This window comes from Odontesthes bonariensis, chromosome 13, assembly GCF_027942865.1.
Source record: "Odontesthes bonariensis isolate fOdoBon6 chromosome 13, fOdoBon6.hap1, whole genome shotgun sequence".
NCBI lineage: Eukaryota > Metazoa > Chordata > Actinopteri > Atheriniformes > Atherinopsidae > Odontesthes > Odontesthes bonariensis.
Genome location: NC_134518.1, coordinates 32,397,474 through 32,411,449, shown reverse-complemented (window position 1 = coordinate 32,411,449; position 13,976 = coordinate 32,397,474). Strand labels below are relative to the sequence as shown.

General features: G+C 40.8%; 1 protein-coding gene across 1 annotated transcript in view; it reads right to left on the bottom strand.

Annotated features, from left to right (window-relative positions):
* Positions 1-5,856: 5,856 nt before the first annotated feature.
* The window catches only part of LOC142398019 (alpha-1,3-mannosyl-glycoprotein 4-beta-N-acetylglucosaminyltransferase B), a 131,518-nt gene continuing 123,398 nt past the window's right edge, over positions 5,857-13,976 (bottom strand). Inside the window, exon 15 of the mRNA XM_075481959.1 lies at positions 5,857-10,981. Coding sequence (XP_075338074.1) covers positions 10,958-10,981 — 24 coding nt within the window. The 3' untranslated portion in view covers positions 5,857-10,957. The remainder of the gene's footprint in view (positions 10,982-13,976) is intronic.

Genomic DNA, 13,976 nt, shown 5'->3' with positions numbered 1-13,976 from the left:
ACCGACTGTGTCGTAAACCAAATTCTGATAAAATATAATCTACCCGTGCTGACTTTGTCTGACTGAAAGCATAACTGAAGACAGATGAGCCTACAGAGAGGTTTTAAACACATTTAACTCATCTTCTTCGGTGTAATCCAGTTCAAATTGGCTCACAGAGTTCATCTAAGTAAAAGCAGATGAGCTGACACACATCAGCCAAAGTGCGGTGGTTCCCGTGCACATCTATACGCACGTATAGTGTCTCTGCAGAGCTCTTCTGTCCCATCAAATCTTATCTGACATTTTCCATGGTCGCCCATATCTGGCGTGTCATTACAGCCTCATCAATATCCGGTTGATAACAGAGAAAGACAGAGAGCAGAATAACTTTAATTCACCTGCCAACCATCTAAACTAGGTGTAAAACTTCTGACCTGCTGACATACATGTGTCTCCTCTGACTTGTGTCATCAGGTGTGTTCAGTTGACTTTATCTGTACCTGTAGGTAGACTGGCTTTTCTACTGGTCTGCTCCCAGCTTCTTTACAGACGTATATCCTTAAAAAAAACAGGACAGGAGAACACACTGTCTTCGTTCCAATAAATTAATCCCGTTATCTGGCCCAAATGTCCGTACTGAATTTATAAAGAAAGCTTTTGAATGATCCTGCCGTCTGTGCTTGGAATAAATTGTAAAATCACTTGAATCTGGAGGAGCTGGTGTTACTAAACGAGTTTAAACACATTTTAAACAAATTAGAAGCAGATTTGTGTGGTTATAAATGCTGTGTTTTACTATTCTGTCCCCATTTGGCCTGTTAAGATCCGTGATGTTTAATTGATGTGGTTTTAGTGTCTTACACCTGTGTTATTTTAACATGGGATGTTTTGCAGCTCCATTTCTATGGCATCTACATGCATATCTTATTTTGTGCTCAGTGTGGGTGTGTTGTTGTGTTTATTGCTGCCGAGCTGCTTCCTATCGTGGCAGAGTTCTTATTTCCTGGTTGAATAAAATCAGTTAAATAAAAACTTGTTGCCATGGATCCTGATACACAAATTATATTGACATAATTCTAAAAAATGCCTACTTAAATGTCTCAAAACAGATGACAAGCCATCGCCATCATTAATAGCACTGGAGCAGCAAAAGTGGATTCATCCGCCACTGAAAATAGTCCCATAAAACCACATATTTCTAAAGTCTACAAGATGGCTGCTGGAGATCCCATCATCAGGTGCAGAAATACACCTTTTTAAATACTCTGATGTGATAACTGACTCAGTATAGTGACAACTTAAATGTTTGAGGGTTATTTTCTGTTTGTTTATTAATTCAGATTAAGAAAATGTCATATTTTAAACCAAACACAGGCTGAGAAACGTATCCAAAAACACAAGAATACCGCAGAAATCTAACAGCTGTTTTACATCTATTTATGTGTTTATTTCTTGACATATGAAACCTTTAAACCCCATTATCAGGAAGGCTAAATCCTTTGTGTATAACACATGTATGAAGTTTAACATTTTGTGAAACATTTTCATTTTAAAGGCCTAAAACAGTTCATTACCTTCAAATTAATTTGAATCCGCCTGTGAATTTCATCATTTCGTGCGAACATTTGACCCGTTTCCTCCTGGATAAAAACCACATCAAACAGCCGTTTTAATTCTAAAATGAAACCACAGATCTGTGAGATATTTTCACTGACACACTGATGGTTTGGTGCGAACATTGTGACGTTATTTCAACTAAAAGCTAACAGATAATCCTACTTAATAATGGATCTTGCCTTAATCTAGAACATAAAATGTCTTGATGATTGTCTGTTAACTCGGAGTAGAACTGTGACTATCATGTGATTTTCATGTGACAGACTTTTTTTAATCAGAGCTGCCAAACAAAAGGCTGCTTTAATTCCCCTCATTCCCTGTGATGAACCAGAACTCTGCTTTTAACCCTGAAACGTTCAGCTAAGCAGCTTTAATCTGCTCTGCGCCTCAGCCCGCAGGAATGATTCATTTGTTTGAGCTTCTGACAGTCGTGTTGCTGGAAGTTAAGCCCAAACCTTTTCCTCTTCTTCTTCTGCTCTCTTCATTTTCTTCAGATGGAGGTGGAAATAAACTCCACCTCAACTTGCTGCCCTAAAATTCAAATATGCAAACCACACTTCAAGCGTCTCCTTGATGAATTATTTGGGTGATGCAGGTGTTTCATCACATTTTTTGATGAAACTTGACCACCGCGGCCTCCACATCTTTTCCCTGAAATTGTTCATCAAGAATATGAAACTGTGAAAACTTGTCCAACACCTTTAAAACTGTTGCTAAATTACATCGACACAGCTCTGGAGCACTCCAGCTTATGTGTTAAAACAGATTTTGTTGCCTTTTTCTTTTGATGTTAATTTGAAGTGATGGCAGGTAACACTCAGTGGGGTCACACGGCACTGAAAAGATCAGATAATTGGCTAAATTACAATAAGAATGAGTTGAGTAAGGGTAATTATCCTTGGATATATGGTGGTGAATGAATGGGATCAGAGGCACAAAGCGTGTCATACTCCAATACGATAGGTGGCGCCATGGGCGTCGCACCCGTGGGGGATGGGGGTGTTTCGACACCCCCACTTTTACAGCAAGATAATTTCACCTTTTTGAATTTTCAATGACCAAATAAAGTTTTAACAAATCATAAAATGTGTTTTAAAGACTCTGTACCCTCTTTAGAATAATTCCATCCAGATTTGAGCAGTGTAACTATTGTAGTTTCCATAAGGATCTAGTTTAGGGCGATCAAAATGCAGTAAAATGGCCCCGTTCTGCATTTGTGCAAATCAGAAAAAGGTTTCACAAATCCCAAACAAGGTTTTAATGAATCTATAGTCTCTTTAGAATAATTCCATCCAGATTTGAGCAGAGTAACTACTGTAGTTTCCATACAGGACCTAGTTTAGGGCGATCAAAATGCAAAAAATGCAGTGAAATGGCCCTTTATGCCCATCCCTTTAATTCGCGAATCGGATGCCAACTTCAGCGTCGTGTCTATGGGCTTGATGTGGCACTCATGTGCCACCCCTGAAACACCCCCCCACATTTAAAATCACTGCTCCACCCCTGGGAGGCGCTGTACCCATTCCAGCTGTTGCTAATAGAGCCACTTCCTGTTGACCTCTTCACCACCAACAACAACAACAAACTCAGGCATTGGAGAAAGATGGAGAACGCAGAGCCAGATGAAGCTACGTCCCTCTACATTTGGTCTGTGATGAGCTGCTTGTTGCACAAACTCGACCCCGGGAAAACATCTGGAGCATGCGCAGAACGCAAAGTCTGATTCACCACGTGCTTCAGCGTCTACAAGCAGGTTTAATTTGACTTTCAACCCAGTTATCTCGGGGTCTTAATCAAATACAATCCAATTTCTTGTCAGATTAAGGTGTCTACATGCACTTAATAACTCAGTCTGATTGTAATTTAGCCAATAATCCGATCCTTTCAGTGCCATGTGACCCCACTGAGTGTTTTTATAACTTTGACCTCCTGATACCACCATCGAATCTGTTGCATGAACATCCTGCTTCGTTTCTGGAATCATTTGTGAGAGCGACCTTATCAGGTCTAGAACTAAAACTAGGAACTTTCAACAAAAGTCTGAACTGCTGCACATCACATCAGCTGGATTCCAACCACAGAAACCTTTTCCAGGAACCAGGGTCTGATTGTTTCACAGCAGCCATCAATATAAACTCCCCAAACTCTTAGAAATGTCGAACATTTTGAGTTTGTAAAGCTGGGAAGCACTTCCTGGTTATCTGTCTGCATAAGAAACGGTGACCAGCGGTGAGTGTAAGATTTCATGTATCAGGGGACTGAATCTACCTGATCTACCTCTGTACGTCAGACCTCATTGGAAATGCAAAAGACTCATGTTAGCTCCTTAAAACATGACATTGATTTGCTTTGTGTTGTCAGAGAAATCAGCTCTGTCCAAATGTTCCTCCTCCATGTTTTCTGATCCTTTTTAGCTGCAGCAGTTCAGCGTTTTTTTTAAGAAGACACAAGCTGTGGTTCATTGGCTGTTTTTTTTTTTAAATTTACAATTAGTGAAGAAGAAAATCTAAATGTAAACGTTAAAAATGACGTGACCCACCGGCTGTTTCTGCTCCGAGCTGACAAACAATAAACTCAGTGACTCTACATCTCAGATACGATGTAGAGCTCTTAATGACCAAGCTCCATCATCCATGATAAAGCTTATAGTTATAGCTCAGGTGACCCTGAAACATCCCATAGTTATGCTGCTGTAGGCCTAGACTCCTGGGTGACCTCCCATGACCGTGTCCCAGCTTTACAGACACCATATAAATGTTACTGTTTCCCAAATATAGGTGCCCCACAAGGCTTAGAATGAGGGCATCTGCTCTTTTAAGTGCACATGCATCATCATACATACATACATACACATCCTCTTCAAATCTAGGCTAAAGACCTACTTATTTAGGATTGCTTTTAATACCCAGTAGTATGATGGCACTTTTATCTTAATCAATTTTGTTATATTTTATTGCTTTCACTGTTCTTTTATTGTTTTTTGTTTGTTTTTACTTATTCGTCTCTATTTATTACCTGCTGTAAAACACTTTGGTACACCGTAAGGATTGTCTGTAAAGGGCTGTATAAATAAAGTACATTTACATCCTATGAATTAAGTTAAATGTCAGTTAATACGCAGATGACACTCTGACTTATATTTCCATCCTTCCAGATGATTTTAGCTCAGACTTAAAGGGACAGTCTTTGATCTTCTCTAAATTCTCTTCACATCCCGACAGCTATCAATAAAAAAAATCTACATCTGTGGTCCGTCACAGGTACGTAAAAAGCCAACCAATCAATCACTCACTGCTCTTCCAGCTGACCGGGCCCGTGTGGCTGCACATGTTTTCAAGCTCTGAGGGGATGGGAGTTTTTCAGCTGTGTGGTTTCTAAATCTAGCGTTCTCTTGCTTTGGGAATACATCTTCTACTGCAGCTTTAAAAGCAGGAATGTGGTGCTATTTGTCAAAGTAACTCTGATCATACTGCTTCTTACCTTTAGGTTATAAGGACTGTCTTTGGTGGTGAGTTGTCAACCCAAATCCATCAGCAATCTGAGTATCAACATGACTTTTCGGTGCCTAACACATAAAAGAAAAAACCCTTGGGAGGACCAATATGCTAAAAATCATCTTATGGTCACTCCTACAATATATATATTCTCTTTCACTTGACCTTTTTCTGAGGGGAAGGACACATCCGCTGCTGTTTCTTCTAAAACAAATGTCTGCTATAAGAAACACAGATCACTAAAAGAAATGTAACTTTGTCCTTGGTGGTTTGAATGATCACATAATGATGATTACCACAATGAACCCTCTTATGATCAGACACATTTCAAACACAAGCTAAAAGCAGCATTTTGAAAAAGAAAACGGTCTGAATACATGACTAAAGTAGTGACTGCTTAGTCCAGCAGAAGCATTATGGGATATGAGGGCCGTCACTTCTGCCTACGTTCATTCAACCACCAAAAAACTGTCAAACAGCATCTGGAAGAGCTTCTAACAGATTTATAAGGCGCATAGAGTCTCTGTTTCCCATTATCTCATGGTGGGACACTCTTCCAGTGAGCCAGTGAAATTGTTGAGATGCAAATGTCTATTTGTGTGAGGAAAATATGAGTTTTATGCATCGATTATCAGTCCACAGAACAGCAGCGCTGCTACTTAGTGCCACAAACAGGCGTCAGTAACTGTGACCGATCAATAATTATAATTTACACTGTAAAAACAAACCAACAGTCACAAATCATTTAAATATCTGTCTTTATTACAATCCACAGATTGAATAGAAGTTTAAGATCATTTAAATAAAGTTTATCTAAAGGATACAAAAGACAGATACAAGATGACAGCAATGCATTCCAGTGCATCTCCTAAACGAAAATCAAATAAAGCTCAAGTTAATGTCCTGTTATGTGACCCTCAGCTCACTTAGCATCTGAAAATATGAAGTATGTTTTCTGTTAAACCTTCCTGTGAATGAGTCTGAACAGGAAGACTGAGCTGCATCTCAACAGAGGCAGAGTCTCGATAAATCGTTCCCATCATTTCGTTCCCTTCGATGAAACAATTGATCATTTTGGATCCCTGGAAGCCGATTTATTGGCAAAAAAAAAGATGTTTCGACTGTCACCCAGAATAAATGTGACGTCAGGTGACCTGCACAGGTAAAACACAGAAGTGATGAAGAGAACACACCAACACATTCACTGGAAGCTGCCCAGTGGAATCTCAGCTGCTGGTCTCAGACCAGTTGGACAGAGATAACCGAAGGTTCAGGAATTACGTCGTTTCTCCGAGTTAAAGAAAGATCCTGATCTAATTTACCATTTTTAAGCAAGTTTTAGAGGAACTTGTTTTTAATTGATTATCAATTGTGAATGTCTGTGTCTGTGTGAGTGTGACATGTTCGCTGCTGGGTTTAGACTTTGGGCGGTTTGGCTGTTTACTTTATTTTATTACTTTTTAAAAAGTTGTTTTTATTGCCTATTTTATCATTGATGGAAAGCACTTTGTGCTACGACTATTTTGTATGAAAAGCGCGTTATAAATAAACATTGATTTATCTATAACAGTTTATTTTCAGACGCCACATCTTCAAATCTCACTGAAAGACTCTCCTTTAAAGGACAGATTTCACAGATGTTTCTGCGTTTTCAAAACAAACTCAATTATCAGTGCACGTCAGATGTTTTATGGATCGAGGTTGGAGCAATTTGTATTAAAATTATTTGTTTACTTTCACCATCCTGTCACCTTAGAGTTGTTAACATGGTAATGTATTCCATGAAATTACAGGAAATTATAAATTAGGAGTATAAATGTCCGTTATGTAGCCAAACATGTTAGAAAGCTATCAGAGATAGCAAGCTCCAAGGACGGCTAACATGGCTAGCAGTGGCTAACATTGCTAACACGGGCTAACATGGCTAGCAGTGGCTAACATGGCTAACACGGGCTAACATCGCTAACACGGGCTAACATGGCTAGCAGCCAGTTGCTAACATTGCTAACAGGGGCTAATGTGGCTAAGCCCTTTCTTGCTTTAAACAAAAAACACCAGAAAACCAATGTCAAAGAAACTTTATGTCAAAGAAACAGATTGTTTTAATTTAGTTGAAATCTAGCGTAAAAACTTTCTAAATACATTAAACTGGCACATTTTTCTACAGCCAAAACACAGTAGCATGAGTTTTCATTTATCTTTGTTTAGCTAAGTGAATGATGGGGGTCGTGGCTCGCACCCGCTTCATTTACTGCTTATTTGGGCTAAATTGAGTTGCCTGTGGTATGAAATACGCTATATAAATAAAGATTGATTGATTGATTGATTGATACATTTGACTTTGTCCAATGACAGCGGGCTCAAAGTGAGGCGCCACCTCTGCTCATCTGCGTGGAGGAAGAAGCATTGCAGTGGCAGGTGTTATCTGGAATGAAGTGTTTTAATTTCTCATCCATTTTCTTCAGTCTTTGGAGGAAAAACTTGAAGTTCATTCTACCCGCCAACTAGTTTAGAACTGAAAAAGCCTTTCAGATGAGAGTTGAAACATCTTCAAGAACCAAGAAGAAGAAGCCCGGTTGCACTAATTCAAGCTTTTAGGATTAGCTACTATGACCTGGATGACTGAGAATCGACAAACCAGCAAATCAGCTTCATGTTACATCTTCTGCAAATATCTGCTGGTAGTGGACCCTCAGTTTCACTCAGCTGTCTGTTTGTTGGGTGAAAGCAGGTGAAACAGGTATGATGAACAGTGCTCTGCATCAAACTGGGAGCACTTCCTGTTGTTTCGCCTTTCCTCAGTGATCTGGTTTTACATCTGGCCCTGGTCCTATCACTAGACTAAGGCTGTCACAAATGATCCTATTAGTGTTTTGGATAGAAAACAGGATTGTTCTGCTTTATTTTTTGGGTCTTTCTGAGTCATTTGATGCGGCGATACATCTGTGACACAAACTCAGGGATGGTGTTTGCAGTCTTCAGGCTATTACCTGGTTCAGAAACGCACATTGTGACTTGGTGGACAGCAAATCTGACTTTTTGGTTTAATTTTGTTTTGTTTTTAACATTCATAACTTAAGTAAAAATACACCTTCATATTATTGACACTGTTATCTATAATGTAGGACAGAAACTGCCATAATCTGAAATAAATAAATCAGTTTATATGGTGATAAATGCTACGAAATGAAACAGAATGTGAAATAAATACATTTTTCTGCTTTAAATTCAAACTAATATTTCTATTTACTTGCTTTGCCACTCAGTTTTCAGTTTGTTACTTCTGTATTACTTTTCTTTACACCATATTGATCTATTCATTCGCACCAAACTATTTATTCCTTTATATCATTTTAATTTCACATTGTTTGTAATCCATTAATTTAAAGATGTATTAACTCCTTTGTTATTTCTCCTTAGTATTTTCTCCCCTTAATTATTTCCCCAAGCCACTTTATTTCCATGTTTTCTGTCTGTCTTTACATTCCTGACTGTGTCTCAGTGACAAATTAACAAAGAAATAAATTAAATATATTGCAATCAAAATAATAATTACAGCTGGAAACTGAGTGGCAAAGTTAATAAATATAGACATTAACACAAGTGAATGCAGTTTGCAAATTAAAGCAGAAAAGTTTAATGTTTTTTGCAACATTTTAGTAGTATTTATGTATTCCTTTAGCCATTTATAAACTTTATCTTTGTATTTACTAATTATGGCAGTATTTCACTCACTTCATGCTTCTCTACACGGCGTAAAAATGGTTTTAATGCTCCGAACAGGACTGCCAAAGTACTTCAGAGGTCCCCAGGTGGTCCGATTCTGATTGGTTTGTCTAAATATGACATCACCTCTGTGCTTGCTTCTCTTCTCTGGTTACCTGTTCAGGATATGAGCAGATTTGAAAGTCTTGCATGATGATATCAACATTTTGACAGATTACTTCTGTTTTAAACTCACAATGTCCCCTCTACATATAACACTCATACATCAAAATGTAGAGATTTTGGTCTGCTGTCACACAAACGTGACTCTTTTGCCAATAAAGAATTCAGTTTTGTCTTAAACCACCTCAGATCACTGAGTGCTACCATCCAAACTCCAGTTTTCTCTTCAGATTTGGAGGTGAGGGGTCTGTTTAACCTGCCATAAAAACCATAAAACACACAGTAGATTAATAAAAATACAGCTGTGTGTCCAGAACAAGATTCTGCTGCTCAGAGATAAAGAATACATCAGTGAGTTGTATCATTTTGTCATAATTATCTTTTTCTCTCCGTTATTTAACATATTCTTGAGTTTGTACATTTTTACGTACTATTTTTTGTTTAATAATACACTTTTAACTACATTTTTATGTTTCAGCTGTTGAAAAGGAGACTTTTTGGGGATATAAATTGGACAAATTAACGTATGTAATAGATAAAAATGAACTTCCGTCAGTATTAAAGCAGTTAAACAGAAGCGAAACCTGCTGCCTGTCCGGTTTAAAAGCTATTAAACCACACACTTTGTCTTTTTTGTTCCAATAAGTCAACAGAGCGCGAGAGACGCCACTGATTTAAAAAATTAGTAGATTACGAGAACATATTTTAATAGACTGAGAACACAAAACGCAGTCGTTATCTTATTTTACTTCATGTTTTGATCAAGTTGTAGTTCATTTGTGTGTATTTATTCATATCTTGTGTGCATGAATCAATAAAATCTGAATGCAGTGACTAGATAAGTTATATCTGACCCACTTAAAGTATTAAAAAGAGGCCTAAAAATAATAAACGGACGCTCCTGTGCAGGAACACGGACTTTTGGCATCCACACACTGTAAAAAAAAGGTCCGTTCAACCCACAGTTTAATGGTGGACTGATGTGTGCACACTATTTACATCGTTTAAAGGCACCTACTCTTCGTCGGAGGGAAAAATCTGCACGAGAAGGGAGCAATTTATCAGAAACTTTCTGTCCTGTAAGAAGGAGGCAGCCTTGAGTCTGTCCCTGGAAGACGAAGTCCCGACGGATGATGGAGTCTTCACAGAAAACACCAAAGAAATGTAAAGAAATAATGAAATGAATCAGTTTTGTTTTTTTGCACTGGACTGGAAAACTACAGCACAATAAAGTACAATAGAGCACAGCAGAGTAAATAACAGAGTACTGTATGGTACATTAGAGAACTGCGGAGTATCATCAGTAACAAAGGCCTCTGTTATCTTAAAACTATCTAAGAGAAGCAGAACTCTGGCTGTCTTCATCAGTAGTTTCAAGCCACATGAATGTGAGCGGGTCCAAGGCTGCAGCAAAGGATTCTGGGTATGTGTGGACGCTACATGTTTCTGTTATTCTGCTCCGCGTCTCCGTTAAGGCAACTCGCTCAGTGACGGCGGGGAGAGACGTGAGCCCTGACCACGCGCCGACAGTGTGGACATTTCTATGCATATGTGCACAAACATGTGTGTGGGGGGGTGTTGTGTTGGTGGACGGGTCCGGTTCTGAAAGTCTGGAAGCAGCAGATTCATCATCAGAGGCAGCTCGGCGCTCCGGTCTCTGTGATTCCCAGTGTCGCAACATTTAGCTTACTGTATGTACACATAAATACAGAATTTTCAGGAGTAAATACAGCTTCATGTGTCAGAAACTTCTCTTTGAGCACGTCTTTGAGCAGGAAACAAGTTTCCCCCACATGCCGTCCGTCCGTCTGTGTGTTTTCTGTGATCCGTTCAGGCCTGCAGCGGCGAGGCCCGGCCACACGGCGGCGCCTTGGCACCACGGTGAGGTTTGGTGAGCGGGGACTGAAGGCAGGACGGCGGCCGACGAGCCTGCGGTCAGCTCGGCTGAGGTTTCACTGAGGGGGGGGGGCGGAGCTTCACTCGGCTTTCTTTATGAAGATCTGACAGAGGAGAGAAACACAGGCGAGCATGGTGAGCGCCGACGGGAGCCTGAACGCATCACACGTGAGCTCACGCTCATAAAACTCTGATTGAGAAACATGAAATAAATCTAAATTTATAAAAAAAAAAGACAATATGAATAAATGAAATGTGGAAATTTCAATTAAAAACATGAAATATTCAACTGTGTCAGTCATCTACAATACATCGCTTTAAACAGGTGCGTAATATCTAAAACTGTGTAAATATTCCCTCCATCACTGAACGTTTAGTCCTTCAGAGCCTTCAGTTATCAGGCCCCTCTCTGTGATACCAGCTGCCAGTTTGGGAGGCAGAGCCTTCAGTTATCAGGCCCCTCTCTGTGGGACCAGCTGCCAGTTTGGGAGGCAGAGCCTTCAGTTATCAGGCCCCTCTCTGTGGAACCAGCTGCCAGTTTGGGAGGCAGAGCCTTCAGTTATCAGGCCCCTCTCTGTGGAACCAGTTGCCCAGTTTGGGAGGCAGAGCCTTCAGTTATCAGGCCCCTCTCTGTGGAACCAGCTGCCCAGTTTGGGAGGCAGAGCCTTCAGCTATCAGGCCCCTCTCTGTGGAACCAGCTGCCAGTTTGGGAGGCAGAGCCTTCAGTTATCAGGCCCCTCTCTGTGGAACCAGCTGCCAGTTTGGGAGGCAGAGCCTTCAGTTATCAGGCCCCTCTCTGTGGAACCAGCTGCCAGTTTGGGAGGCAGAGCCTTCAGTTATCAGGCCCCTCTCTGTGGAACCAGCTGCCAGTTTGGGAGGCAGAGCCTTCAGTTATCAGGCCCCTCTCTCTGTGGAACCAGCTGCCAGTTTGGGAGGCAGAGCCTTCAGTTATCAGGCCCCTCTCTGTGGAACCAGCTGCCAGTTTGGGAGGCAGAGCCTTCAGTTATCAGGCCCCTCTCTGTGGAACCAGCTGCCAGTTTGGGAGGCAGAGCCTTCAGTTATCAGGCCCCTCTCTGTGGAACCAGCTGCCAGTTTGGGAGGCAGAGCCTTCAGTTATCAGGCCCCTCTCTGTGGGACCAGCTGCCCAGTTTGGGAGGCAGAGCCTTCAGTTATCAGGCCCCTCTCTGTGGAACCAGCTGCCAGTTTGGGAGGTAGAGCCTTCAGTTATCAGGCCCCTCTCTGTGGAACCAGCTGCCAGTTTGGGAGGCAGAGCCTTCAGTTATCAGGCCCCTCTCTGTGGAACCAGCTGCCAGTTTGGGAGGCAGAGCCTTCAGTTATCAGGCCCCTCTCTGTGGAACCAGCTGCCAGTTTGGGAGGCAGAGCCTTCAGTTATCAGGCCCCTCTCTGTGGAACCAGCTGCCAGTTTGGGAGGCAGAGCCTTCAGTTATCAGGCCCCTCTCTGTGGGACCAGCTGCCCAGTTTGGGAGGCAGAGCCTTCAGTTATCAGGCCCCTCTCTGTGGAACCAGCTGCCAGTTTGGGAGGTAGAGCCTTCAGTTATCAGGCCCCTCTCTGTGGAACCAGCTGCCAGTTTGGGAGGCAGAGCCTTCAGTTATCAGGCCCCTCTCTGTGGAACCAGCTGCCAGTTTGGGAGGCAGAGCCTTCAGTTATCAGGCCCCTCTCTGTGGAGCCAGCTGCCAGTTTGGCTTCAGGAAGCAGACACCCTCTCTACCTTTAAGTTTAGGCTTAAAACTTTCTTTTTTGATAAAACTTATAGTTAGGGATGGCTCAGGTGAGCCTGAAACATCCCATAGTTAAGCTGCTATAGGCCCAGACTGCTTGGGGAGCTCCCATGATGCACCTTTCCTCACTTTGCTCTTTTTCCCCCGTTTAATTTCTCATATGACATTATGTACATGTGATATTATTGTGGTCATTAACTCGTGTTTCCCTGTTCCAGCAGATATCCTTTGAATGGTGTTACAGTGTTTGTTGTTCCCTCTTTTCTGTCCTCTCAAACCCCAGCTGGTGGAGGCGGATGGCCACCCTAGGAATTTGATTTTGAATTGGCTCAATGAATTGAACTCCAATTGGCTTGAATTGGACTGTATTACTGAAGGGCCTTGAGATGACATATGTTGTACTTTGGTGCTTTATAAATAAAGCTGAATTGAATTTATCTTTAAACTGCATCAATTTAGTCTTGTTTTAATGTTCATTTTACACTGTAAGTCAGTTTTCAGTTTCATTTCTTATTTTGAATGGAACATATTCAGTTCCCCTCCATGTTTAAGCCTCACAGTTTCCTCTAAAAATCACCTCAGAGCGCCGACCCGAACTCCCAATTCCCTCCCATAATATTTGAGCTCTGAATTTTCTCTCCAGATTTAGAGGTGAGGGGTCTCTTTAACCTGCCACGAACACTAAATAACACACAGCAGATTCACATCGATGCATCTGGGGCCAGAACAAGATTGTGAATGTGAATCTTTTCAATGAAACTTGAAGTCTTCACAGCGAGTGTTTGAAAGTGGTGAAATATTTTTACCACTGACAGGTTGATTATTTGAAATACAGCTCCTGTAAAGGGAAGAATTCTGCAGGTTTTACACACTGAGACTGATCCAAAGCAGCAGTAAAATGTTCTTGTACCTGTTAAGAGTCTGAAATATCCTGGGTTTTAAAGGCTGAAGGTTTGCTTTGGGTTAGAGCTGCTCAAATCAACACACTGGAAAAAAATGCCCCTCCAAAAATAAGTGAGAAAAACAACAAATAAAAGACGTTTTTGCTTGAAATAAGCAAAAAAAATCTGCCAATGGAACTAGTGAAAACTGGCTTGTCAAGATTTCTTGAAATAAAATGTGATATTTAGGACTTTTGAGTTAAAAGTGATCTTGAAATTAGCTTAAAAACCTCTTCAAATGTAAAAAAAAGTTTGTTTCATATGAAATATGACTCAAAACTATTTGTTTTCAAGACTTTTTCACTTAACAAGATATTCCAGATGTATTGTATTAAAACAAGTCCCTATATCTGGCTGAAATAGTACTTGTTAGGTAGTTGTGTCTTATATCAAGTGTAATGAGATACTCAATGAGACA